The sequence below is a fragment of the Euphorbia lathyris genome, chromosome 9, assembly GCF_963576675.1.
Source record: "Euphorbia lathyris chromosome 9, ddEupLath1.1, whole genome shotgun sequence".
In the NCBI taxonomy this organism is placed as follows: domain Eukaryota; kingdom Viridiplantae; phylum Streptophyta; class Magnoliopsida; order Malpighiales; family Euphorbiaceae; genus Euphorbia; species Euphorbia lathyris.
Window position 1 is genome coordinate 53,033,358 of NC_088918.1, and position 26,871 is coordinate 53,060,228.

Genomic DNA, 26,871 nt, shown 5'->3' on the forward strand with positions numbered 1-26,871 from the left:
AGAATGGAGATCCATTTTGTAAGATCCAAATTAGCAAAAGATTAATGAGCTGAGCAATAAGTAAGATAACATAGTTCACATATTTTAATGGAATAGATGCATGTGCTAGCAATGTTAGAGAGGTGTCAATATCCAAAAGGTGAAGTTGTGGTAACTTTACTAGTGAGAGTAGACGCAAGCTCTCCTTTTAGAATTCTGCCTCGTAAGATTTTAAAAAATCATTCCGCCATTAACGATTGCTCTATAACTGTCACAAAACCCTACTTGAGGGTTTAAGAGAAGATTTGGAAGGAATTCTTTTAGAGAGAAAAACGAAAAATGAAAGAGAAAAAAAAGGGGAAGATTAGGGATTGAAGGTAAGAGCTAAATTGTCTTTACAACTCGAGTGAGTCCCGCATTTAACTTAAGGACATCATCAAACTATTCAACATCGTCATTTTGAATGGTTAGGTGGTTGTAGTAGGTCATAGGTACTATATTGTTTTGTCATCATAAGTCCATGCATTTTTCTGTGAAAAACAGAAAGTCTAAGTATCAAAGTGTGAAAAATGGTAAATCTCAGTATCATGGGTGTAATTTTATCCATATGTTTCAAAATAGGTACTTTCCAAAGAGATTTTTTTTCATAAAAAATGTTCAGTAATGTTAGGGTAACAAAGTTTTTTAGTTAAAATATTAAACAAAGTAATTGCATTTCTCAATTTTTGTGTATCTTCCTAAAAAGTATTTTAGGATCGGTTCGAGCACGACCGAATCGAGCTTCCTTAGATTCTACTCGAAATCTCACGAAAAGCTCGATTATTTTTTAATTATTATATATATTTTAATAATTTTTTAATTTTACATATATATACTCTTTTATTATTTTAATTTTATTATTTTTTTCTATTAATTTTTATTAGTTTTTCATCACTACCAACCTAGGATTTAGCCATTAGAAAAGTGACATAAAAAAAGCTTTGCCTTTTGGATCTTTAACTAGAAAATTAGATTTTGATAAAATAAACAAATTACCTTATAAATTTTAGGATAAATAATTTATTAGTACCCCACTTTTTATCTATCACACTGTTTAGTCCTCCTATTTTGAAAAGCATATTATAAAATCCTTAGCTGTTGTCAATATTAACCAATTGGTCATTTTTTCTATTTTTTTAGACTCGTAACCGTTATATTTGTCATAAACAGACAAATATAAAATAACAGAGTAATATGATCATTTTATATTGTGTTGTGGCTGTTCTAAAAGCTAAGATATGTTCGGTTAAAAATCTAAAAAAAGAGACAAAAGGACCAAATGATTAATATTGGTAAAAAGTGAGATCTTAAAATGTGTTTTTTAAAATAGGGGAACTTAAAAGTGTGTTAGGTAAAAATTAGGGGACTAATAAATTATTTACCCTAAATTTTAATATACTACATCCATCCCATAATATAAGTCATTCTAGAGATTTTAACACACAAATTAAGAAATTTAATTAATGAAGAGTCAAATTAATGAATTTACATTTGTTAACTTAAAAAAAATTTATGTCTCATATGATGATTGGACAATAATCATTGGAATGTTAAAAAAAACACATAGATAAAAACAAAATGTAATGTTCAGACCAAAAAACTAAATTAAAAATTCTTGAAAAACTAAAACCACCTATGTTTAAAAAAAATTCCACCCTCTAAAATGATTTTTATAATGAAATGGGAGGAATATATTTTATTCTTTTAAATTTTTATATGAGTTTGTGTTTTCTCACTGCGATCTCTACCATTCTTGAATCTTATTTATAAGATATGGTTGTTTATTTTCTATTATTCTTGAATCTTATTTATAAGATATGGTTGTTTATTTATTAATATTTTTAGCCCATATGAAATGAAGTATGTTATAAGAATTGCGTTATGATTATTGATTGCTGTGTTTTCAAATCAGTCGAATGGTTTATTTTTATAATTTTCTTGTATAATTATCCAAAAAGAAAATGAAGTGGAAATCTCACTTGCTTGCGAGTGGGCACAAAAGGAGGTGGTAATGTAGTGACAAGAGAAGTGCGGGTGGCATTGAAATGGCCTGAACAACTCATATATCCAATTCTCCCTATAAATCAGTTATCCCGACTCAGTGACTCACCACTCACTCGTCACCCATTCTCTCAAACTCCTCAGCATGTCCTTCACATCAATCTCCACTTCTCTCTCGCACCTATCCTCTGTTACAGCTAATGGCTGTTGTTTTCCTGCAAATGATTTTGGAAAATTCACATCTCCTAAGCATCTTCTATCTTCTAAGCCCAAGTGTTCTCCTTTTATAAGGTATTTTCTCGGAGGAATTCGTTTTGTGAAAAACTACTTACTCGATAATAAGTGCATCATTAGCTGACTCTAGCTACTTTATAAATCTTTGAATTCTCTTTATTTCAAGTTTTGAGTGGACATGGTCTTTTCTTTTCTAACTTCATTTGTGTTCTGTTCGCTGCTGATTTTTTTTTCTTTTGAAGATTAAGTAAGAAAGGGATTGAAACTTAGAGAACACAAATTTAATTTAATCTCTGATGTTGTTAGTTGTTTTTAGTATCCAAAGAAAGTATGACCTAATTGATTTTAGTAAATATTTTGTTTATTGGATTATAAATTGGTAACTCTAACGTGTTTGATGAACTTGTGTCTTATTCTGATATAGATGTCAGTCACCAGTTACTGAGGAGCGTAAAACAATGTCCGTTCTGGACAGTGCAAGCAATCTGCTTACCAATTTTTTAAGTGGGGGAAGACTAAGCAACATGCCCATAGCAGAAGGTGCAGTGTCTGATCTGTTTGATCGTCCTCTCTTCTTCTCTCTATATGATTGGTTCTTAGAGGTACTTAGTTATTTCTCTTTGAACTATCTGTCTGTGGATGATGCTTTGGAGTCCTATCCCCCTTTCACCAATAAAACACATACTCTTCAATATATTAATTACTATTGCTTTTGAAATGCCTCTATAGATGAGGGTTCAAAACCCATCCGCCTAGCAGATGTACTGCTCTAGGTGAACATGAGATTCCACTTATGTCTCATAGATCTTTCACCTATATGAAATAATATGATGCCATTAATGAAGTGAATATTGTATTGTATTGCTCTTATTCATGTCACGTCTCTTGTCACACACACTGCTATGTTCTTTTGTTCTTGTTGTTAACTGTTAATGGCTCATTAAGATTTTCAATCTCTTTGATGTGGCAGCATGGATCTGTGTATAAACTAGCTTTTGGACCAAAAGCATTTGTTGTTGTATCAGACCCCATTGTTGCAAGACATATTCTTCGGGAAAATGCCTTTTCTTATGACAAGGTACTGTCTTATGCTTGGCATTTAACAACTTTCTATATGTTGTTGCCTCTGTATCCATATGTACCACAATGTTCATGTCTATAATGATCAAGCATCCAAACATACATGTATATTTATGTGATATTAGTTGAAGTATCTGAAATTTTGAGGAGACTATAACGCTAGCAGCTAAAAAAATGGCCAGAAGTTACTACTGAACTTGATTGAAACAGCCTTGTTGTGTGTTGTACTTTTGTTTGGACAAATTGCATCCCTATTCTCTGTCTTTTTATGCAATAGACGTTTGTTGTGTAGTCTGACACCTGTTGGCTTGCTCTCTCATGTTCCATCGATAGCAGAAATTATAACATCACCACTAACCCTTTGAAACACCTCATATTCTCTATTATTGTCGTTTTCTCCATCCTCGCCTTAGATCTATAGCAATTCTATTTCTTGTATTCTTTTTTCCTACCCTCAGCTTCAACTGATCAACCATATCCAGCATTTGAGAAATGGGAGAAGATGATCAAGGGAATTATATGCTGAAAACCATTAGAGAACTTTTTCTACCTCATAGGATTATTAGAACTTCATAAGGGAAAACTTTAGTTCTTCTGTGACAGAAGAAATTGCATATTTATATTAAATAAAAGGATTTCCATGCCTAAGCACTTAAGATGTCCACTCTAATGTAAGAATTTTTGGAAACTTATAAAAGTCCACTCAAATGTAAGCATCATAGTCTCCATTATTGTCTTTCAGCTCTATTTATTTTAGATTAACAATTTGGATCTCAATGGCTACTCGGTGCATGTAGTTAAGACCACTTTTGGCATAAGAGGTCCTTGGTGAAATTAGACGTAAAAGTATATAAGTGAATAGAAGAATTTATTTCTCCAATATTTCTCTTCTACTAAGAGATATGAATTCAAAAATTTATGTCACTATAATATTCCCTCCAACTGCTGTATCGAAACTTGATGAAGTGGAGAAAGGACAAAGGTGTGTAGCAAAGTTATGGTTTTTATGGATCTTCAAGGATATACTATTACTAGTTACCCATTTGTGATAGCGAAAGACATTTTTGTTAGATGGTGTAACTGCACGAGTTTATCTTTTTTTTTTTTTTTTTGAAATGCTCTATCCAATGAAATTATTATGAATTTGAAATGTCCTGATTAGGCCAATATGTATTCCTCATACATTCGTAGTTATTAAAGGTGCACTAAGGCGCAAGGGTCCTGAAGCCTAAGCGCAAGACGCAAGGCTCAGGCATGCGCTTGAGCGACATGAGGCACATTAAAGAAAACAATTAACTGTCAGGGACGTGATAGAATTAGAATTGTTTAAGAAGGAAGAAGTTAGAAAAGGAAGAGAGGCACATAAAGAGAGAAAGATTTGGAGAGAGAAAAGGGAAACTTGATAATTCTCATTGATACCTTTAGGGTTACAAAAGCATGACCTTATAAAGGAATAAAAGTGTTGACGATGTTACAACTAATATTACCTTTACAACTATAAAATGTAACTTTCAAAATAACACCCTTACACTACTCTAGGTACCCTTCACAAAGCAAAACAACAGCTAAAAGACGAAATAACTATCAGAGATAACTAATTAATTCTGTAAAATAGGATAATTCACATATCAGTACTTAAACTTCTTATTCTTACGCTGATATGTGACGATACTCCTCCCTTTTGCGCATTCTTGTCCCCAAGAATGATTTAAATCAGGAAATTGCCTAGCCATGAGAGCCTTGTCTTCCCATGTAGCATCCAAAGCAGATAGCCCAGTCCAATGAACGAGAAGTTGAGGCACTGCAACATCATTGACCACTGCGTGCCTGGTATTTAAGACCATTAAGGATAGAATATCAATTGGACCATCCTCAATAGGTGGAAGGGTTGTTAAGGGTGGATCACTAGAAGTATCCTTCCTCTTGAGAAGAGAAACATGGAAAACAGGGTGCACCTTACATTCAGTAGGTAGCTTAAGTTTGTACGCCACTTTTCCCACTCTGGCCAAGATCTGAAATGGCCCATAGAACTTGGCAGCAAGCTTGTGAGAACTCTGAGGAGCTATAGAACGTTGGCGATAAGGTTGTAGTTTTAAAAACATCCAATCATGCGGTTTTGGGAAGCACTGAGGCAATCTTTAAGCGCCAAGTTCATCTTTTCTCGTGCTTGTAGAATTTCCTCCACCACAACAGGTAGTTGGGGTTCCATTCCATAAGGGTATGGAAGGGGCTCATTTTTAATGCGCTATGATAATTGGAGTTATACCAGTACTCTGCCAAGCCCAACCAGTTTGAGGATGGTAGGCACTACTGAAAAGTAGTTGAGTGCCTAAGAACTTCGTCAATTCCTTCCGAAAAATCCCTGTAAAAATGTGATCCCTATCTGAGACGATGGACCTGGGCATTCCGTGTAATTTGAAGATGTGGTCCAAGAAGGGCTTTGTGACACTAGCCACGTTAAAGGGATGAGTGAGTGGAATGAAGTGGCCACTCTTGGCGAATATATCCACCACTACTAAAATAGTGTCATAGCCAGCTGATTTGGGCAGTCCTTCGACAAAGTCAATGGCAATGTCTCTCCAGTACTCTGCCAAGCCCAACCAGTTTGAGGATGGTAGGCACTACTGAAAAGTAGTTGAGTGCCTAAGAACTTCGTCAATTCCTTCCGAAAAATCCCTGTAAAAATGTGATCCCTATCTGAGACGATGGACCTGGGCATTCCGTGTAATTTGAAGATGTGGTCCAAGAAGGGCTTTGTGACACTAGCCACGTTAAAGGGATGAGTGAGTGGAATGAAGTGGCCACTCTTGGCGAATATATCCACCACTACTAAAATAGTGTCATAGCCAGCTGATTTGGGCAGTCTCTCCAGGCTGCATCTGGAACTGGTAGGGGTTGTAGAAGCCCAGGATATGGTGCCAAATCAGCCTTGCAACGTTGGCAGGTATCACAACTAGCCACCCATTTAGTGACCGCTTCTGCCATTTGAGGCCAATAAAAATTCTGTTCTAGCCTGGACAAGGTTCCCTGTGTACCAGAATGCCCTCCTAGAGGCAATGGCAAACTTTGATCAACTTGCCTCGTAATTTGGTTGTTTCCCCAATATACAACCGATATTTGTATTTCAATACTCCATTTTGCTAAACATAGTGACCATTCGGTTTAGGTTGTATTGCAAGCTGCTGGATAAGCTTAGTAGCTTGTAGATCGTGTTTATAAGATGCCTGAACTTCATCCAACCAAGTAGGAACACCTATAGAAATTGCCATCATTTTGGCTTCCTCTACCTGCACATCCTCAAACTTCCTTGAGAGAGCATCATCAACTTTATTCTCGCAGCCCTTTTTATACTCTATTGAATACTCTAGACCCAATAACTTGGAGATGCCCCTGTGCTGGATTGAAGTGTGTAACCTTTGTTCTAAAAGGTGTTTTATGCTTTCATGGTTTGTCTTAATCACAAAAGAAGAAATCTTCAAGTAGTGCCTCCAAGAGGTGACAACATGGAGTATAGCTAGTAATTCCCTCTCATAAGCGGATAACTTTTGATTTCGGGGGCATACTGCCTTAGATAGGAAACAAATGGGCCTATTTTGTTGCATTAAGACAGCCCCAATACAGGGGCTTGTGTCATGAGCTACTTGAGATTGTTGAAAGCTTCAGTGGCATGTGGAGTCCATTTGAACTGCTCCTTCTTGAGCAATTCAGTGAGCGGTTTGCAAATAGACCCATAGTTTCGAATGAAACGCCTATAATACCCCGCGAGGTCTAAAAGTAAAGTTAAATCTAGCATTCTGCATAGACCAATTGCAATCATTGCATTTGGATGTAACTGTGAGGTGTCTACCATCGGCCACAATCATAGGGGCTGATTTCACCTTCACTAGTGGTAATTTAACCTCCCCCGCCAGTTTGAGATCAATAAAGCTGTGGGTAATCCCACTATCAATCAAAATTAAAATAGGTTTCCTATTTAAGGTTAAGCTTCATGGTCGTTTCTGTTAGTCCACCATCCAAGGCGTTGATAGAAACCAGAATCTGTTCCTCCTCCGCCTGATCTTCACTCAGCTCCTCAACACTTTCAGGGGTGGCCTCTGTTACTCCTTCTTTTAGCTCCCCTTCAGTGGAGATGGCTAGTAATTTTTTTGTGTTACATTGGTGGATTGGAAAATAGCGCTCACCACATTTCCAGCATGCACCAGGAGTTCTCTTAAGATTAGAGTTCTGTGCAGTTGATTTGGTATCGATTGATTTAGTGGGAATGGTGGTAGAAGAATTGATTGTGGATGGGTTCGATGGTTTAGTGGTAGAAATTGGTAATCTGAAATTAGGTATGGGCTTGGCCACCTCTAGAATATCCTTGAGATGGTACTCTTGATACTTAGTCTGTTTAATGGCAGTGTAAACATCTGTGGACTCATGAGATCTCACTGCTGATCTTAGTTCCGGTTTCAGGCCTGCTATGAAACTTGAAGTGAAAAAAGTTTCTGATCAGTTGATTTAGTATCGATTGATTTAGTTGATTTAGTGGGAATGGTGGTAGAAGAATTGGCTGTGGATGGGTTCCAGGGTTCAGTGGTAAAAATTGATGATCTGAAAGTCGGTTTGGGCTTAACCACCTCTAGAATATCCTTGAGATGGTTCTCTTGGTACTTAGCCTATTTAATGGCAGTGTAAACATCTGTGGGCTCATGAGATCTCTCACTGCTGGTCTTAGTTCCGGTTTCAGGCCTGCTATGAAACTTGAAGTGAAAATCTGAGATCTCAGGATGTACCTTCTCTAGCTTCAACTTTGCTTCTTCAAAGAGATCTTGGTAAGCCATAACTGTAGTTGTTTGCCTCAACTGCATCCACAATAGTAGTTTCTTGAAATCGTTTTCCCACCGCCTTCACAAACTCGCTCCAATTGAGTCCTGGGTTTACAGAGCCCAATTTTTATACCATTTATCAGCTCTGCCATTCATATAAAACCCAGCTAGCTCCACCTTCTTGGCCTCTAGTACATCAAATAATTGGAAATACGTGGAGCTCTTGCTGGTCCAAGTTTCCACTTTAGTTCCATCAAAGGATGGCAATTCACATTTGGATAAAAGCTTGTTGAAATATGGGGTTTCCTGGTTGGTTGGTTCTCCTACATGAGATCCCATGGGAGAGCTGCCTAACTGGACTTTTTCTGGGTTGGAGAGTGAGCGTGAGTCTCTTGAATAGAGCCTGCCTTTTTGCTTGTGAGACGACATGCCTAGAGCCTTTTGAGCCCGAGGCGCGCCTGTCACATATCAGGGAAGGGGAAAAGTCTAAGGACTGATTGAGGAATTTTCCCATTGCAAATTCTATTTTGATTATTTCATTATTTGTGTTTCCTATATAGTTCTATTCTGTTATTCCGTGGGTTGTGTTTAGTATTAGCAAGTTAGTGGGATGTTAGAGCTGTCCTTGTAACTGCCTTCTTCTCCCATTTAGGAGGAATTGCTGTAGATATTGGTTATCAATTAATGAATGGAGTATTTCCTTTATTCCTAAATTCTTCTCCCTTCTCTCTTCTTTCTTTCTATCTCTTCCTACGATTCTAATTTCTATCGAAGAGGCTCTGATATCATGTCATGTAACCAATTGAACTAAAAGTTTAAGCTGATAGTTAAAGGTCCACTTCATATTAATATCTGTTAGGCTTAGCCCAAGTAAAATTTATGAAATAAAGCCCTTTCAAGTGTCTTTATGTTTTTTCAAGTGAAAAACATCCCACATTGCTTTCAAAGCACTTGGTGGAGATGTTTATAAAGAAGGTCCTCACATGCTTGGGGTGTGCCCCAAGGGGTACCCACTTTTGTGAAAGGGTGAGGACCTATCTCTTTGGTTGACCACCACACACACGCGCGCGCCGTCCGAACCGGGCCGGGTCGGTGTGGTGTGGTGTGGTGTGGTGTAAAATGTATAATTTTTTATTAATAATAATTTTAATATTCTTTTTTATTAATTTCGGAAATAATTTTTTATTTAATTATTTACATTTTGATTCAGTCTTTGTGAACGTTATTCACAACGTCTACTTTGCTCTGAACGTGTTTTCACCAACCCAGTCTTCCTGATTTTCCTCCTTCACCTTCTCTATGAAATCAGAGCTCTCAGCAGCTCTTTTTTCTTGTATAAATAGGTGATGAGAGACTGCCTTCAAACACAATTTACTTTCATTCATTCTTTATTTTTTCGAAAACTGAGCAAGTTAACCAGAGAGTGTATACAGAACGATTTTCGTACGGTGCAATACGAAAATCGTATTTAAGAGGGCTGTTTTATCCTGGAGCCGACCGGAGTTCATACTGTTTGCTAAATTCCGGCAGTTCCGCGAACGTCTTAAAGAAAGCGACATTATCCGCTACTCTGCCCATTTAATTTTGTTCGGTCTGTTCCTATTTTCTGAGTTCGAGCTACAACAATTTTAAGACGGAAGGAGCTCATTTCCGAAGATGGAGACAGAAGATGTTGTTCTACCTCACAACAAAGAAGGTAGCTTCTGTTCTGACTTCGGAAAAACCAATTGTTCCTGAAGATGGTGACGAGGCAGATGTTCGTGCTGCTGAGAGATGGACAGAAAATGATTTTCTGTGCAAAAATTATATACTCAATGGACTGACTGACGATCTGTATGATTACTACACTGCTGAAGAAAAAACAGCAAAAGAAATTTGGGAAGCTCTGCAGAGGAAGTATGACACTGAGGAGGCCGGATCGAAAAAATACGCTGTAAGTCGCTACCTCAAATTCCAGATGACTGATGACAAGTCAGTGGAAATTCAATCTCATGAATTACAGAAGATAGCACATGAAATTATTTCAGAAGGTATGTCTTTAAACGATCAATTTCAAGTTGCTGTCATAATTGACAAATTGCCTCCTTCGTGTAAAGATTTTAAAAATGTTTTGAGGCACAAAACAAAAGAATTTTCGATGGAAAGTCTGATTACACGCCTCCGAATTGAGGAGGAAGCTCGAAAACAAGATTTAAAAGAAGAAGTGCTTATTGTTTCTAATAACACTAAAAGGTCCACTGCGGTTCTGAAACCCACTCAAAAGAATTTTAAGAATCAGAACCGCAAACCAATCCAAAACCGCAACACCCGAGTTAACTTGAATTGGAACCTTCAAAGGAACCAAAATAGGCCACAGCAACTACCACCTAGAAATGATGCTGCTTTCCTATGCTTTAATTGTGGGAAACCAGGTCATATGGCACGTAAGTGCAGGAACAGGCCAAACACTACTCCTAGTGTTAACCTGACTGAAGAGCAACATAATTTTGTTGCTATGATTTCCGAGATCAATCTCATAGGTGGATCAGATGGGTGGTGGGTAGACACTGGTGCTTCTCGCCATGTCTGCTATGATAGAAGTATGTTCAAAACATACAGTGCTGTGACCGAAGATAAGAAAGTGTTATTTGTGATTCCCATACCACTATTGTTGCTGGAATTGGTAGTGTGGAATTGAACTTCACATCTGGAAAAACCTTAACTTTGAAGGATGTGATGCATACTCCAGAAATGAGGAAAAATTTGGTTTCGGGCTATCTTCTCAACAAGGCTGGTTTTACTCAGACTATAGGAGCAGATTTATTTACTTTGACTAAGAACAATGTATTTGTAGGAAAAGGTTATGCTACTGAAGGCATGTTTAAGTTGAATGTTGAGATTAATAAAGTGAATGCTTCTGTTTACTCCTTGTGTACTTTTAATGTTTGGCATGCTCGTTTTTGTCATGTTAATAAGCGAATCATTAAAAATATGAGTAACTTAGGGTTAATTCCAAAATTGAATTTGAATGAATTTCTTAAATGTGATTATTGTAGTCAGGCAAAAATCACAAAAACACCTCATAAATCTGTTGTTAGGGATTCTGAACCTCTAGATTTAATTCATTCAGATATATGTGAATTAGATGGAAAGTTGACTAGAAATGACAAACGGTACTTTATAACCTTTATTGATGATTGTTCTGACTTTACTTTTGTTTATCTTATGAAAAATAAAAGTGAAGCGTTTGACATGTTTAAGTTGTTCATAGTTGAAATAGAAAATCAATACAATAGGAAAGTCAAGAGACTTCGTAGCGATAGAGGCACAAAATATGGTTCTAGCCTGTTTATTGATTTCTATAAAACACATGGTATTATACATGAAACTACAGCACCTTATTCACCAGAAATGAACGGAAAGGCTGAAAGGAAAAATAGGACACTTACCGAATCTGTAGTAGCTATTATGCTTAGTTCAGGTGCCGCCTCACATTGGTGGGGAGAAATCCTTTTGACTGTTTGCTATGTGCTAAATAGGGTCCCTAAATCCAGAAGCAAAATCTCTCCTTATGAGATCTTGAAAAATAAAACACCTAGTCTATCATATTTTAGAACTTGGGGTTGTTTGGCTTATGTTAGGATTCCTGACCCTAAGAGTCAAACTTGCTAGTAGGCTTATGAATGTGTGTTTATTGGATATGCTGTGAATAGCAAAACATATAGGTTCTATGATTTGAATGCGAAAGTCATATTGGAGTCGAACGATGCTGACTTTTATGAAGATAGATTTCCTTTTAAGTTGAGAAATAGTGGGGGTGCATCATCTAGTAGCATACCTGCTACTAGACCTATAGTGCAAAAAGAGATTTAGGAATTTGAACCTAGGAGAAGTAAGAGACCTAGAGTATCTAAAGACTTTGGCTCTGACTTTTATGCTTTCACAGTAGAAGAGGATCCACTTACTATACAAGAAGCTTTAACCTCATTAGATGCTGATTTATGGCAAGAAGCCATTAATGATGAAATGGACTCACTTGAGTCAAACCAAACTTGGCACTTAGTAGACTTACCACCAGGTTGTAAACCAATAGGTTGTAAATGGATCCTTAAGAAGAAACTGAAACCTGATGGTTCAGTAGATAAGTTTAAGGCTCGCCTTGTAGCTAAAGGCTTTAGACAAAGAGAAAATGTTGATTTTTTTGATACTTATTCACCTGTCACTAGGATTACGTCTATACGTGTTTTGATTGCTATTGCTTCTGTGCACAATCTAGTGGTGCACCAAATGGATGTTAAAACTGCGTTTTTGAATGGTGAACTAGAAGAAGAGGTTTATATGGATCAACCTGAGGGCTTTGTAGTCTTTGGTCAAGCTCATAAGGTATGTAAGTTAGATAAGTCTTTATATGGGCTAAAACAAGCACCTAAGCAATGGCATGCAAAGTTTGATAACTTGATTATTTCAAATGGCTTTAAGGTGAATGAAAGTGATAAGTGTATCTACTATAAATATGAAAATGGTCTTTGCACCATTATTTGCTTGTATGTTGATGACTTGCTTATTTTTGGATCTAATATTCATGTTGTGAATGCTGTTAAGTCAATGTTGTGTGAAAACTTTGACATGAAAGATCTAGGAGAAACGAACGTCATTCTTGGCATAAAGATAACTAGGTCTGAAACTGGAATTTCTTTAGATCAATCTCACTACGTTGAGAAGATACTAAAGAAATATAACTACTTTGACTGTAAACCTGCATGTACACCTTATGACCCTAGTATAAAACTTTTTAAGAACACTGGAGACAGTGTAAGACAATCAGAGTATGCTAGCATAATTGGTAGTCTTCGTTATGCCACTGATTGTACTAGACCCGACATCACGTATGTCGTAGGACTGCTATGCAGATTTACTAGTAGACCTAGCGTGGAGCATTGGAATGCTATAGAAAGGGTCATGAGATACCTTAAAAGAACCATGAAACTTGGATTACATTATCAAAGGTTTCCAGCAGTCCTTGAAGGATATAGTGATGCTGACTGGAATACCTTATCAGATGATTCCAAGGCTACTAGTGGCTATATTTTCAATATAGCTGGTGGTGCTGTTTCATGGAAGTCTAAGAAACAGACTATTCTAGCTCAATCAACCATGGAATCAGAACTGATTGCACTAGCTGTGGCTAGTGAAGAAGCAGGTTGGTTGAGAAGTCTGTTAGCTGAGATTCTCCTATGGGAAAAACCGATTCCAGCTGTATTGATCCACTGCGATAGTACCGCGGCTATTGCTAAGATTCAGAATCGTTACTACAACGATAAGAAACGACAGATACGTCGTAAGCACAACACTGTGAGAGAGCTACTCACTAAAGGAGCTGTTAGAGTGGATCACATACGCTCAGAAGAGAATTTAGCCGATCCTTTGACGAAAGGATTAGCTAGAGAGAAAGTCCATAATACGGCAAAGAGTATGGGACTTATGCCCCTACAGTGATGAGTTACACACAATGGTAACCCAACCTATAGACTGGAGATCCCAAGAAATAGGTTCAAAGGGTAATAACAAGTTGTGTTGTAATATGAGTTAGATCATGCAATAGAAGCATGAATATCCTGAAGCGATTTGAGGTTGAGATAATAGAAACTCTTAATGAAGTCTATACTCCAGGAGTACTTTTGATAGACTCACCTATATGAATGTGGAAGTGAGGCCGCTTCCTATGAGTTTAGGGCAAAACTCTAGAGCATTCATTAAACCGGGATAGACGTGCAAGGCCATAAACGCACGGGCTACTAGAACTACACTCTGAAAAGGTTATGGCGTGATATACGTCAGAGATAGAGTTCAAGACTACGAGTCACTCTAGTAAAATCTGAACTATACTCACTACGCAAAGGTTCAAATCGAAAGATACCTTTGTTTATGTCTGACCTTATGTAACTGCTCAGTAAAACGTTTTCAAAAATTTTAGTGGGGGATTGTTGGGCTTAGCCCAAGTAAAATTTATGAAATAAAGCCCTTTCAAGTGTCTTTATGTTTTTTCAAGTGAAAAACATCCCACATTGCTTTCAAAGCACTTAGTGGAGATGTTTATAAAGAAGGTCCTCACATGCTTGGGGTGTGCCCCAAGGGGTACCCACTTTTGTGAAAGGGTGAGGACCTATCTCTTTGGTTGACCACCACACGCGCGCGCGCCGTCCGACCGAACCGAACCGGGCCGGGTTGGTGTAAAATGTATAATTTTTTATTAAAAAAATTAATAATAATTTTAATATTCTTTTTTATTAATTTCGGAAATGTGAACGTTATTCACAACGTCTACTTTGCTCTGAACGTGTCTTCACCAACCCAGTCTTCCTGATTTTCCTCCTTCACCTTCTCCATGAAATCAGAGCTCTCAACAGCTCTTTTTTCTTGTATAAATAGGTGATGAGAGACTGCCTTCAAACACAATTTACTTTCATTCATTCTTTATTTTTTCGAAAACTGAGCAAGTTAACCAGAGAGTGTATACAGAACGATTTTCGTACGGTGCAATACGAAAATCGTATTTAAGAGGGCTGTTTTATCCTGGAGCCGACCGGAGTTCATACTGTTTGCTAAATTCCGGCAGTTCCGCGAACGTCTTAAAGAAAGCGACATTGTCCGCGACTCTGCCCATTTAATTTTGTTCGGTCTGTTCCTATTTTCTGAGTTCGAGCTACAACAATATCTGATACTAATTAATGATAAAAAGGGAGGCGTTGCATAATATCACCTTTTACCAAGTCTTTATTTATTTTGTCATCTTAAAACATACCAACTCCCTTGTGGGAGGTAAAGTTATAGAAGGAAGGAGAAGATACCGTATAATTCATTCTTCAATTAGTAAACAAAAGAAAACTAAAGGAGACTTCACTTTTGAGGTCTTAGTTTGCTGCATTAATTTGATAAAATTGTCAATGAAACCACAAGGCACCTTGTTTAGCTATCTTGAAATTTGTATAATTTGGCAATATATTTAGTTTCAATGTTATAAACTGTTCCAGCGCTTTGATTGCATATCATTTCTTCTTTTAACTGAAAATTATCATATTTTAATAGGGAGTTCTTGCTGATATCCTAGAGCCAATAATGGGGAAAGGACTTATACCTGCTGATCTGGATACTTGGAAGCAAAGGAGAAGAGGTGACTAATTTATAATTGTCTTTATGATTGGGGATCAAGGAACTAATGCCATATTGTGAAAATCATCGGGCAATCATGAGTCTTCTTGAGACTTTTTAGCTTGTTGTTCATGTCCTAGGATGGAACAGATGAAGAGTGGCATTGTTTTGTATATATAGGTTGTGAACCCAATGGAAAATTAGAAGATATTAACATAGATGATGTTTAAGTTTACCATGTTTAGCAGTCTTGTTTCTTGGAAATCCGCCAAACTCTTTCTGTAGTTAATAGTAGTCAACAACAACAACAACAACAACAACAAAGCCTTAGTCCCGAAATGATTCGGGGTCGGCTAACATGAACCATCATATAAAACCGTGAAAATCAAGTCGTGTCAGCGACACAGATTCGCTCCCTCCACTCCGTCCTATCCACTACCATATTTTCCTCAATTCCCAATAAACTCATATCACTCTCGATCACCCTCCTCCAAGTTTGCTTAGGTCTTCCCCTACCCCTCACCACTACATCCCTTTGCCACTCTTCGGTTCTCCTAACCGGCGCATCAAGCGCTCTACGTCTCACATGGCCAAACCACCTTAGTCGGTTTTCTCTCATTTTATTCTCAATAGATGTAACCCCTACTTTTGTCCTAATTATTTCATTACGCACCCGGTCCTTTCTCGTGTGACCACACATCCATCTCAACATACGCATCTCCGCCACCGACATCTTATGGATGTGGCAGTGTTTCACTGCCCAACACTCCGTACCATATAACAATGCTGGTCTAATTGCCTTCCGGTAGAATTTTCCCTTCAATCTATTAGGCATGTCGGGATCACAAAGGAAACCCGTAGCACTCTTCCACTTCGACCAACCAGCTTTAATCCTATGGGCAACATCTCCATCTACTTCTCCATCCGTTTGGATAATAGATCCTAAATACCGGAAGCAATCCGAGGCCTGAACAACTCTCCCATCTAGGGTGATTGTCCCTGCCTCCCTACTCCTACGGCCGCTAAACTTACACTCCAAATATTCTGTCTTACTTCGACTCAACTTAAAGCCTCTAGATTCTAGAGTTTGCCTCCATAGTTCCAACTTCATCTCCACTCCTTCTTTCGTCTCATCAACCAACACAATATCATCTGCAAACAGCATGCACCATGGTATACCATCTTGAAGTGAACTTGTTAGTTCATCCATAACGATGGCAAAAAGAAATGGGCTTAGTGCGGAACCTTGATGCACTCCAATCGTAATAGGAAACTCTTCAGTTTTCCCAACACTAGTACGTACACTCGTGCATACTCCCTCATACATGTCCTTTATGATGTCAATATATTTCCGCGAAATGCCTTTCCTTATCAAGGCCCACCAAAGTACTTCCCTTGGTACCTTATCATATGCTTTCTCCAAGTCAATGAAAACCATATGCAAGTCTTTCTTCTTATTTCGATAGTGCTCCATTAATTGTCTCATTAGATGGATGCCTTCCATAGTTGATCTTCCCGGCATAAAGCCAAACTGGTTTTCCGAGATCTTCACCGTCCTCCTTAGCCTTTGTTCAATCACTCGCTCCCAAAGTTTCATAGTGTGACTCATTAATTTGATTCCCCGATAGTTGGCACAATCTTGGACATCGCCTTTGTTCTTATACAAAGGGATTAAGGTACTTTTCCTCCATTCTGATGGCATCTTATTGTTTCTCCAAATTTTGTTGAAGAACGTCGTCAACCATTCGATTCCTCTTTCTCCCAAACATCTCCAAATCTCAATAGGGATGCCATCAGGTCCTACTGCTTTCTTCAACTTCATCTTACTTAATGCCATTTTGACTTCACCCTTTTGAATTCTCCGCAGGCATTCATGATTTATCATATCGTGATGGATACTTATATCTCCAACATCTTGTTGGCGATCTCCATTAAATAAGTCATCAAAATAGGACCTCCATCGTTCCTTGATATCCTTATCTCCAACTAGGACTTTCTGGTCCACATCCTTCACACATTTAACTTTTCCGAGATCTCGCGTCTTCCTATCTCTCATCCGAGCAATTCTATATATGTCTCTTTCCCCTTCTTTCGTATCCAATCTTGTATACAGATCCCGATTCACCTTTGCTCTAGCATCTCGTATGACCTTCTTTACTTCCCTTTTAGCCTCTTTGTATTTTTCGTAGTTCTCGTCACTCCTACATTTCCCCAATAGTTTATAGGATTCTCTCTTACTCTTTACTGCTTGTCGTACTTCTTCTGTCCACCAAGATGTGTCCTTACCCGGTGGCATGCTACCTTTAGATTCCCCTAGAACTTCCTTCGCTACTTCCCTTATACTATGCTCCATCTTATTCCATATTGAATCTATATCTGAATCCATATTGCAAGTCCAAATATCTTTTTTGGTCATCTCATCCACAAATTTTTGTTGATTCTCCCCTTGCAATTTCCACCACTTAATCTTAGTCTCTACTTGAGGTGTTTGTTTTCTTATACATTTCCTACTTCGAAAATCTAGCACCACTACTCTATGTTGGGTTGTCGTACTCTCACCAGGGATCACCTTACAATCAATATAACTCTTTCTCCAAGCACTCCTTACTAAGAAGAAGTCAATTTGGCTCGCATTACCGCCACTCCGATAAGTCACTAAGTGGGATGTTCTCTTCATAAACCATGTGTTCATGATACTCAAGTCATAGGCTGATGCGAATTCCAAAATATCATTTCCTGCTTCATTCTTATCTCCAAAACCATACCCTCCATGAACACTCTCAAACCCATCTCGCCTAGAACCCACGTGTCCATTGAGATCACCCCCTAGTACCATTTTTTCATCCCTAGGAACCTGTTGCACCACTTCCTCTAAGTCATCCCAAAAAGCTTGTCTTATAGACACATCTAATCCTATTTGTGGCGCATATGCACTAATGACATTCACAACCTCATCCCCTATCACTAGCTTAACACTCATAATTCTATCGCTCTTCCTAGACACCGCTACTACCTCATCAATATACTCCCTATCAATAAGAATACCTACTCCATTTCTACCCTTATCCTTTCCTGAGTACCAAAGCTTATAACCCCAAGGAGCTATCTCTCTAGCCTTGGCTCCAACCCACTTGGTTTCTTGTAGGCATAATATATTTATTCTCCTCCTCTTCATAACATCTACAATTTCAGCTAATCTTCCTGTCAAAGAACCTATGTTTCATACAAAAAATTTTAGTTGATAAACAAAACCGTCTGATCTACCTCTTCCAAATATCATGCATAATTGCCAAATAGTGGATCCTTATATTTGTTTCAGACTTAGTCATCTTCTGATAGTAAACATCTGTATCTTTCCTACCAATTTGAACCCCAAAAACCTAGTGTGTTCCGTTATTTCCACAATCAGATCCGCTGCTCCCCACTACTAGCTTCATCATTCAACTGTCCATTATCCCGCGTTCTAACCTCACACTCTTCATTAACAGATAAGATTCTAGAGGTAGTTTAGAGCCCAGCAAGTCCTTGTTTTCCTCTTCATCCTTAAGCGTGAGACCATGATCTTGTTGACGGACTGCTTCCTTGGCACCAACTTTTGACTGAAATCGTTCTAGGAGTTATGGGGACTTCAATTTAATGGTTAAGGGTCCACCCATTTCCAATTAAAAGCAGTGGTGGGGACTTCAGTTTAATGTATAAGGTTTATTTTTTCATCCTAAATAATGAGATTGAGAAGCCCTGTACATATGGGTTAGCTTTTAAGGGGAGAGAGGATTTTTTTTTTAGTGCTTTTTCTTACTGTCCATTGTGATAGTGAAAAAATCCTTTTCCATGTATCATCATGATGCTTTTTGGATGTGTTAAATTTTAATACAGCTTGTACATGCAAGTGGGCGTGTTTCTCATGTCCTGGGCACTTCTAATAAGATCAGGTAGGTATTTTTAAATATCGAAAGTAACAAGAATAAGTGTGTAATAGAAGAAACTATTTGTAATGTTTGAGCCCTTTTCGTCGCCATGAGCATGATTTCGGTTGCCTGAATATGATCTGTTTAGACAAAAATAAAGAAAATGGAAGTTTGGATTCAATGTCTGCAGTACTGATTGTTTGTTTGTTTAGTTTGTCTCTCTGAGTATTGTGGATATATATTTGTAAGAAGACATTATAACATGAAGGATTTATTTTGATGTATACAGTAATTGCTCCTGGTTTTCATGCCTTATACTTGGAAGCTATGGTCAAGGTATTTACTGACTGTTCAGAGAAATCAATATTAAAATTTGAACAACTTCTGGAAGGGGAGGTTGCTTGTGGAAGGAACGTAATTGAGTTAGATCTTGAAGCAGAATTTTCAAGTTTAGCCCTTGACATCATTGGTCTAGGCGTCTTCAACTACAATTTTGGTTCTGTTACAAAAGAATCACCTGTGATTCAGGTTTGAAATAGTCTAAACTTGATGCATTATCTACTAGTAACTCCATCCTTAAGGAGATTACTCTATGTGTGTGTGTATCTATGCGAACCGACCAATGTTCTTGGTGGCTTGCGTGCACCAAAGGTTGATGGTTACTAAATATAAATCAATGAATTTCATGTTATAACTTCAAATTTTATTGGTAAAACTGCTGAACTTTTACTTAGTAGTATGTAGCATTGAGATCAAATTTTTAGATTTTGACGGATTCTTAATTGGATTTTTGACATTACATCAAACATAATGGTTCAAATATTTTCCTTAATTCTTCAACAAAAACAATGACATATGATTACTCAGTCAACATATGAAAACATTTGTTCTTTATAGAAGTTGACAATAGTTACTATTTTGATGGAAAATAAATGAAGTTGAGTATTTTTTCCTCTGCTACAAACTAAGCTCATCATAGGAATTTTTTTTATGTATGTGATTTCTGTTCTTGCTATTACATTTGTTGGTAGTTATCATATGTGTGTGCAGGTTCACAGCGGTTACCAATTAGCAAATTCACTTAATTGGACTGTTGTGAGCTTGTGCCATGCATCAATTCATTTTTCACTGATTTTCCCTCCATCATCCTATTGATAAATGTGTACTTTGCATTTCATGATCTCAGGTAGGCCAAGTCATAGATGTTGTGTCTTTATAAAGAATTAGTAAGTGGTGATGCTAGTGGCATTTTACTTGAAATATCAGATATTGAAGAAATCCAAATTAAATGGAAATCTTTGATATTGTATTTTCTTGTTAACTAGCAATATGGCTGAAACTTCAGAAAGGCAATGACTTCTGATTTGTTTAGGGTATTTGGTCATGATTCAAAGTAAGCTTCAAAGAATTATATATTTTCGTTTTTCGTTTTTCAATAGTGTCATATATTAATATGAGCCTGTGTCGTGCACGCTTCAAACCCAGTGGGCATTCGCGTGTGGGGGTGTGTCAGATATTAATATGAAGTGGACCTTTTAACTATGAGCTCGTGCTTTTAGTTCAATCAGTTCCATGACATGGTATCAAAGCCATTTTGACCTAGTGGTCTAGGGTTCGATTCCTCGCAGCCCCATTTGTTGATTTAATTGCAGGACATGGTAATATGAGCCTGTGTCGTGCACGCTTCAAGCCCAGTGGGCATTCGCGTGTGGGGGTGTGTCAGATATTAATATGAAGTGGACCTTGGACTATCAGCTTGAGCTTTTAGTTCAATTGGTTACATGACAAATAGCAATTGTCAGGCTAACTTGATGCACATGAGGCATGTGTGCAGCTCATTTGTTTAGCACTAGAAAAACAAACATGCTTCAATGCGTGCAGTAAGTATTAAACTCTGTTTTCAATTCCATTCAAAAATTAAATATTGATCTTGCTCTTTGTATATTGTTAAGTTCTCATGATTAAATATGTGGATGTCTGCATATATCTTGCTTGCAGTTGAGACAGCTAATCTATTTTTTATGGAAATCGATTTTGCTGGACTTTTCATTATCAACTTCTTTACTTTCTGGTACTGTCGGATTTCTGTGTGCATAACATGCTAATTTGAGTTTAATATGTCAAGGGGTCTCTCTTACTTGAATTGAATTTTCCTTCACTGTGCAAATAATGGCATGTTTTCCATATGCCATGCCTTCTGAATTTAATTGCCATCTCATATGGAATTTTTGTTACAGGCAGTATATGGTACACTTTTTGAAGCTGAGCATAGATCCACTTTCTATATTCCTTATTGGAAAATTCCTTTGGCAAGGTGGATAGTCCCAAGACAGCGGAAGTTCCATACTGACCTTAAAGTTATCAACGATTGTCTTGATGGATTAATTAGAAATGCAAAAGAGACCAGGCAGGTTAGGAAATTATTGAACTTGTATGGTTAGGCAAGGCCAGTCATCATCTAATATAATCAATCTTTTAATTATTACTTTCCTAGAGACTTCTGTTTCTTAAACTCCATTTTGAGTTCCTGTTGTTATTACTCTGATATTGTTTTTGAATTGCAATTGACGAGTTTCTTCAAGATTAAGCATTTGAAATTTTTGTATCACTATGAAAAAATATGGATAATGCAATGCTAACCAATCAGGCATTTACCATGATTGTTGGTGATCTTGCAGCTGAGCTGATTGTTCTGGCTGAAAATATTTTGATTTGACGTGAACTTTGTTGGGTGCAACTTTACTGATTTACATCACCTATAAAGTTAATTAGAATGATTCTTATTCTGTTATACGATTTCCAGCTTTATGAGCAGTGGGAAACTCTTTGGCTGTAGATGAAAATATAATGATATATGGACTGATTTTGAGTGCAATACATGGCAATCTATAGAATGAATTTATTGTTAGAGAACACAAGGCTGACAAGAAAAATCTAGAGTGCAACTCTCACTCAAAGATGAATAATCTCAAACCTTTACTACATACAGAAGTACTTTTATCGGTTTTGCTACTGTATTTTTTTGATTTGTCCTTTGTTAGTTCTTGTCAGATGCAAAAGAAATCTACACATTAGAGCCTGCAGTTCTTGATTTTGAAGTTTTGACAGGAAACGGATGTTGAAAAGCTCCAGGAAAGAGACTACGCAAATCTGAAGGTGGGTATATAATATCTAAAAAACTATTTACCTGTATAAAACTAACATGGTGATACAGCATGATGGAAGAATACTTAAATTTATTCATTCACATGGCATACCATTGCTGATTTTAATGCCTAATCTATGATTGCAAATATGTCTAGCAATATGGAGTTCAATTGGGGACTTGGATAGGCTATAGTAATTAAATTCTAAATCATCCTCTTATATTTGTTTAACTCTTGAAGTTCTGGAGCTTTTGTTTTAGAAATTAGGGAATTTGTTTTTCTAAGGCTTGGAACAGCTTAGATTATATATGTTGTGTTTTATTTTAAATCCTTCTGGTTCTTTGATTCTTGTTGTAAGTCATCAGTAGCTTTAGTTCTATCATTAAGCATTCTTGAGAACTTGGATATTTTAAGATGAATGATTTTTTGCATCGTGATTTCCTAAGATCGCATTCATATAGAAATATTGAAATATAGAAGTTTGTCGAGTTTTTAGTTAAATCCTATAAATTAGATGTTGGGTTGGGACTTACAGGATGCTTTTCTCTATTTCAACAATCTCATGCCAATCATTAGATTAGCATCCCTCTTACTATCTATTTGTAACATAGGATCTAAATATTGAAAGTGTGCATAATATTGGAAATGTAAACATCAAGATTGATGCTGGTTTCCTCATTACTCATCTCTCCTTTCCATTCATAAGTTACAACATATATTTTCCATTTTTTCCGAACTTGGTGTGAAACCTTTATAGTTAAAATGCTTTTCTGATTCAACTTCTTTTGGTAACACCCTAATGTCTATTAGTGTTGTTTAGTTAGCAAGCGATATAACCAATGGATATCCTTTTAGATGTGTTCCGTTGTATTCATTGATGTTGAAGGCGAAAGTGTAAGGTTTTAAGGTAATACCCATACAGTGATGGTAGCTAACATTATTATATCCTCACGAACAATTAGCTCATCAATGATGCTCCGTGATGTATCTTTTAACACAAATAACATAGGCATTTATGCCTTTAATAGACTTGGTAGACACCAAATGAAAATGTCTGCCTTGCTGTGAGTAGTACTCTATTACGAGCTTGATTTCTTGTATAAGTTCTGAAGCTTTGGATAGTTCTCTGATTCTTAACTACAGAAGCAAGATTTCTGCTTTATTCTCTGGGCAGTTTTTAATACTAGTATCTTGGAGAAGAATGCCACTCAACCCACTTCTAATAACAATGATAAGAATTATATTAGAGTTCACATCTATTTTTTCATCTTTTCTAAAGCTTCTTAACCTTGGATATCCGAATCCTCTAGAATATTTTGAGCTCTCTTTGTCCACTGGCATTTTAAGATCATTTTGTAACCAACAAAGATAAAAGTTCATCCAAGTACTTCTTCAACTTCCCTGCTTCTCTGCTTATGCCAATATCTATGCTATTAATTATCCTTCTGTAACCTGATTTGATTTAGGCATTATAATTTCTGCTCGTGTGAGAGATAGAAAACTGATTTGTAAGTTTCTTTGTTGGTGTTCGAAAAGCCCAAATAGGAGTCACCAAATTCATCCCAGGGTGGTTATAATGTTAGAGCATTACAAAATACTTGAAGTTTGGTAACATAACTACAATTATTTGCAGGATGCAAGTCTTCTACGCTTTCTTGTTGATATGCGAGGAGCTGATGTTGATGACAGTCAGGTAAAACATCCACTGATCTGCTTCTTTATTTCTTAGACAACAAGTCTTCTCTTTCTTCCGCCCTATTTTCTTGCCACAAACTTGACTGAATACAGATTGACTATTTCATGGATAACGAACATTGTTACAAATGATCAAACAGCTCAGTTCATGGTAAATTTTTTGGTTTGTAGTAGCTTATGTGCTTGTACAGCAGCATTTAATGTGCGATAATAAAAATTTTGAACCCCAAATGGTTAACTATTTCTTGTTTACCTAGTCTTTCACTTATTATTATTATTATTATTAAGTTTGCTTTCGCAGCTAAGAGATGACTTGATGACAATGCTCATTGCTGGCCATGAAACGACGGCTGCTGTTCTTACTTGGGCTGTTTTCTTTCTTGCACAGGTATATAATTCATATCCAAATTTGAGTTGTCTTGCGCTTGACATAACTAAACTAAAGTGGAATTGCACTATTCTAATACTTTATAATCAGTATGTTCATTATCCATGATGCGCCTCTATTTGCAGAGTCCGTCCAAAATGAGAAAAGCTCAAGCAGAAGTTGATGCAGTCCTGGGTGAAGGGAAACCAACTTTTGAATTGGTTAAGAAATTAGAGTAGGTAACCCAAACCATTTGCTTTTACTTGCTGATGGTTCTGAAACTACCCAAGTATCTGAATAAGGCAGTCTTTTAGTAGTTACACAAACTTGCGTATATTACAGAGAGAAACCATAGCAAAATAAACAGAAGGCTCAGACAACAATGTGAGTTTTCTCTGTAAGGTTCAAATATTCAGTGGGGATGACCTAACTTCTAACTAAGCCATGTTTTTGGTTGACGTTCCTAGCAATACTATGACTTAAGTAGAGAGGTTGAACTTCTCCCAAAGATTGCAAGCCTAGCTAAAGAAGAAATTTTCCGTGACTGTCTAGTGCTTAATGTCAGAACCAACATAGATGTTGCAATGCATGTGCTAGTGCACGTCATTTGGCTGAATCATGTTTGCTTGCATTCTGTTATTGTTAGCTGATTAATGACTTCGCGTTAATACTTTCAGGTATATAAGACTTATTGTTGTAGAGACACTTCGTTTGTATCCTCAACCTCCTTTACTAATTAGGCGTTCCATCAAATCCGATGTATTACCAGGTATTTCTGATTTATGAAAGTTATGCTGACTGGCAACATAACAAAGCTATTCACTCATTCCTAATGTTGAAATGTCTTAGTTTATCAAAATTGATCGGGGTTGAATTACAAGATAAAAATAATTGAATAATAGACTAAATCGTTTGCCATATTTTATCCTGTTATCTATTTGATGCTTTGGACACCATAAGTATGCAATTCGGAGTTCAGTTTGAACTCTGAATATTGATGGTATTCACAAAGTATATATTCTTAGAGCTTGTAAGTCTTTGAAACTATACTACCATGTTCGTTTACAAGAAGAATTTATATTTTCTAGTTGGGAAGTTGGTTTTTTAATCCATGTCCTGCTAGATATGATAGAATCTCCTTAATTTGATCAAGGAAACCGTAGAGCAATCATTTCAACAATTTGCTTTTGGTTTGATCCATGCCTCTGATGTTTGAATAGTATATGGTTTTCTTTTATGGTACCTTGCAATGCAATACATGTTTTAAGCATCTCACTTCAATTGTGCAGGGGGATACAAAGGAGACAAAGATGGTTATGTAATTCCTAAAGGGACTGATATCTTTATTTCTGTGAGTACATATATATGTATTGCTCCTTTTGTTCTCAATTAATTTAGAATAACAAGGGCGCATGAAAATCATTCTTGAAAATACTTGCCCATTTAGGTATACAATCTGCATAGATCTCCATACTTTTGGGACTCGCCCAATGACTTCGAACCAGAAAGGTTCCTAGTGCAAAAGAAGAATGAGGAAATAGAAGGATGGGCTGGTTTCGATCCGGCACGGAGCCCAGGAGCATTATATCCAAATGAGGTCTTTCTAACTTCTCCAAGAGTAACTTAGGTTTTTGCATTCTATTTGACACCAACCTTAGCTGATGGTTGTAAAAATGGCAGATTGTATCAGATTTCGCTTTCTTACCATTCGGTGGCGGGCCGAGGAAATGTGTGGGAGACCAATTCGCTCTTATGGAGTCAACAATAGCCTTAGCAATGGTATTACGGAAGTTTGATGTGGAGCTGAAAGGGTCACCAGAAGCTGTTGAATTGGTAACAGGGGCAACAATTCATACCAAGAATGGACTGTGGTGTAAATTAAGGAAGAGATGTAAGGTTGATTGACAATGACATAGTGTTATATATGTTAATGAAGTTTCTACCTAGGATTGGTATATGATTTACCATGTATACTAATACAATGAGGCTTGTTGGGAAACTCTAGGTTGTAGGCAGGGAAATTCTTTTGAGATTTGTAATTTTAACATTTTAAAGCAATGTTTTAAAAATTGGACTGGAAGTCGAACTTGACTTGAATGAGTTAAACTAGATGATGTCATAAATTATATATATAATATAATTACATTCAGTTAAACATAAAAATATACATGTAAATATAATATAATGTATATTTTTTAATTAATTTAAATTATAAAATCTATTTGGACTTTTAAATTTTATTTTGTGTATATTTAAAATTTAAATACTAATTAATTTTTTTGTTAGACTTTTAAATTAATTTTTAATTTTAGGAGCGGCCTCTTGCCAAATAAATTGGCAGGGGAAGGCTTGCCCCAGTACACCTTGTGGTGGGACTCTTTCCCGAACCCTCGCTCAACGGGGACGCGTAGTGCGACCGGGCCGCCTTTTTTTTAGGGCGAGCCTTGGCGTAACGGTAAACGTTGTTGTCGTGTGACCAAGAGGTC

The 26,871-nt window shown here is 37.0% G+C and overlaps 1 protein-coding gene across 1 annotated transcript; it reads left to right on the forward strand.

Annotated features, from left to right (window-relative positions):
- Nucleotides 1–1,989: 1,989 nt before the first annotated feature.
- LOC136206779 (cytochrome P450 97B2, chloroplastic-like) lies at nucleotides 1,990–26,465 on the forward strand. The gene is made up of 14 exons (XM_065997944.1): nucleotides 1,990–2,310; nucleotides 2,678–2,855; nucleotides 3,224–3,331; nucleotides 15,207–15,291; nucleotides 19,467–19,705; nucleotides 21,415–21,588; nucleotides 22,286–22,333; nucleotides 23,957–24,016; nucleotides 24,320–24,406; nucleotides 24,532–24,620; nucleotides 25,063–25,154; nucleotides 25,675–25,736; nucleotides 25,833–25,982; nucleotides 26,066–26,465. The coding sequence occupies exons 1-14, from the start codon at nucleotides 2,165–2,167 to the stop codon at nucleotides 26,288–26,290; spliced, it is 1,743 nt and encodes a 580-aa protein (XP_065854016.1). The 5' UTR covers nucleotides 1,990–2,164; the 3' UTR covers nucleotides 26,291–26,465.
- The last annotated feature ends 406 nt before the right edge of the window (nucleotides 26,466–26,871 follow it).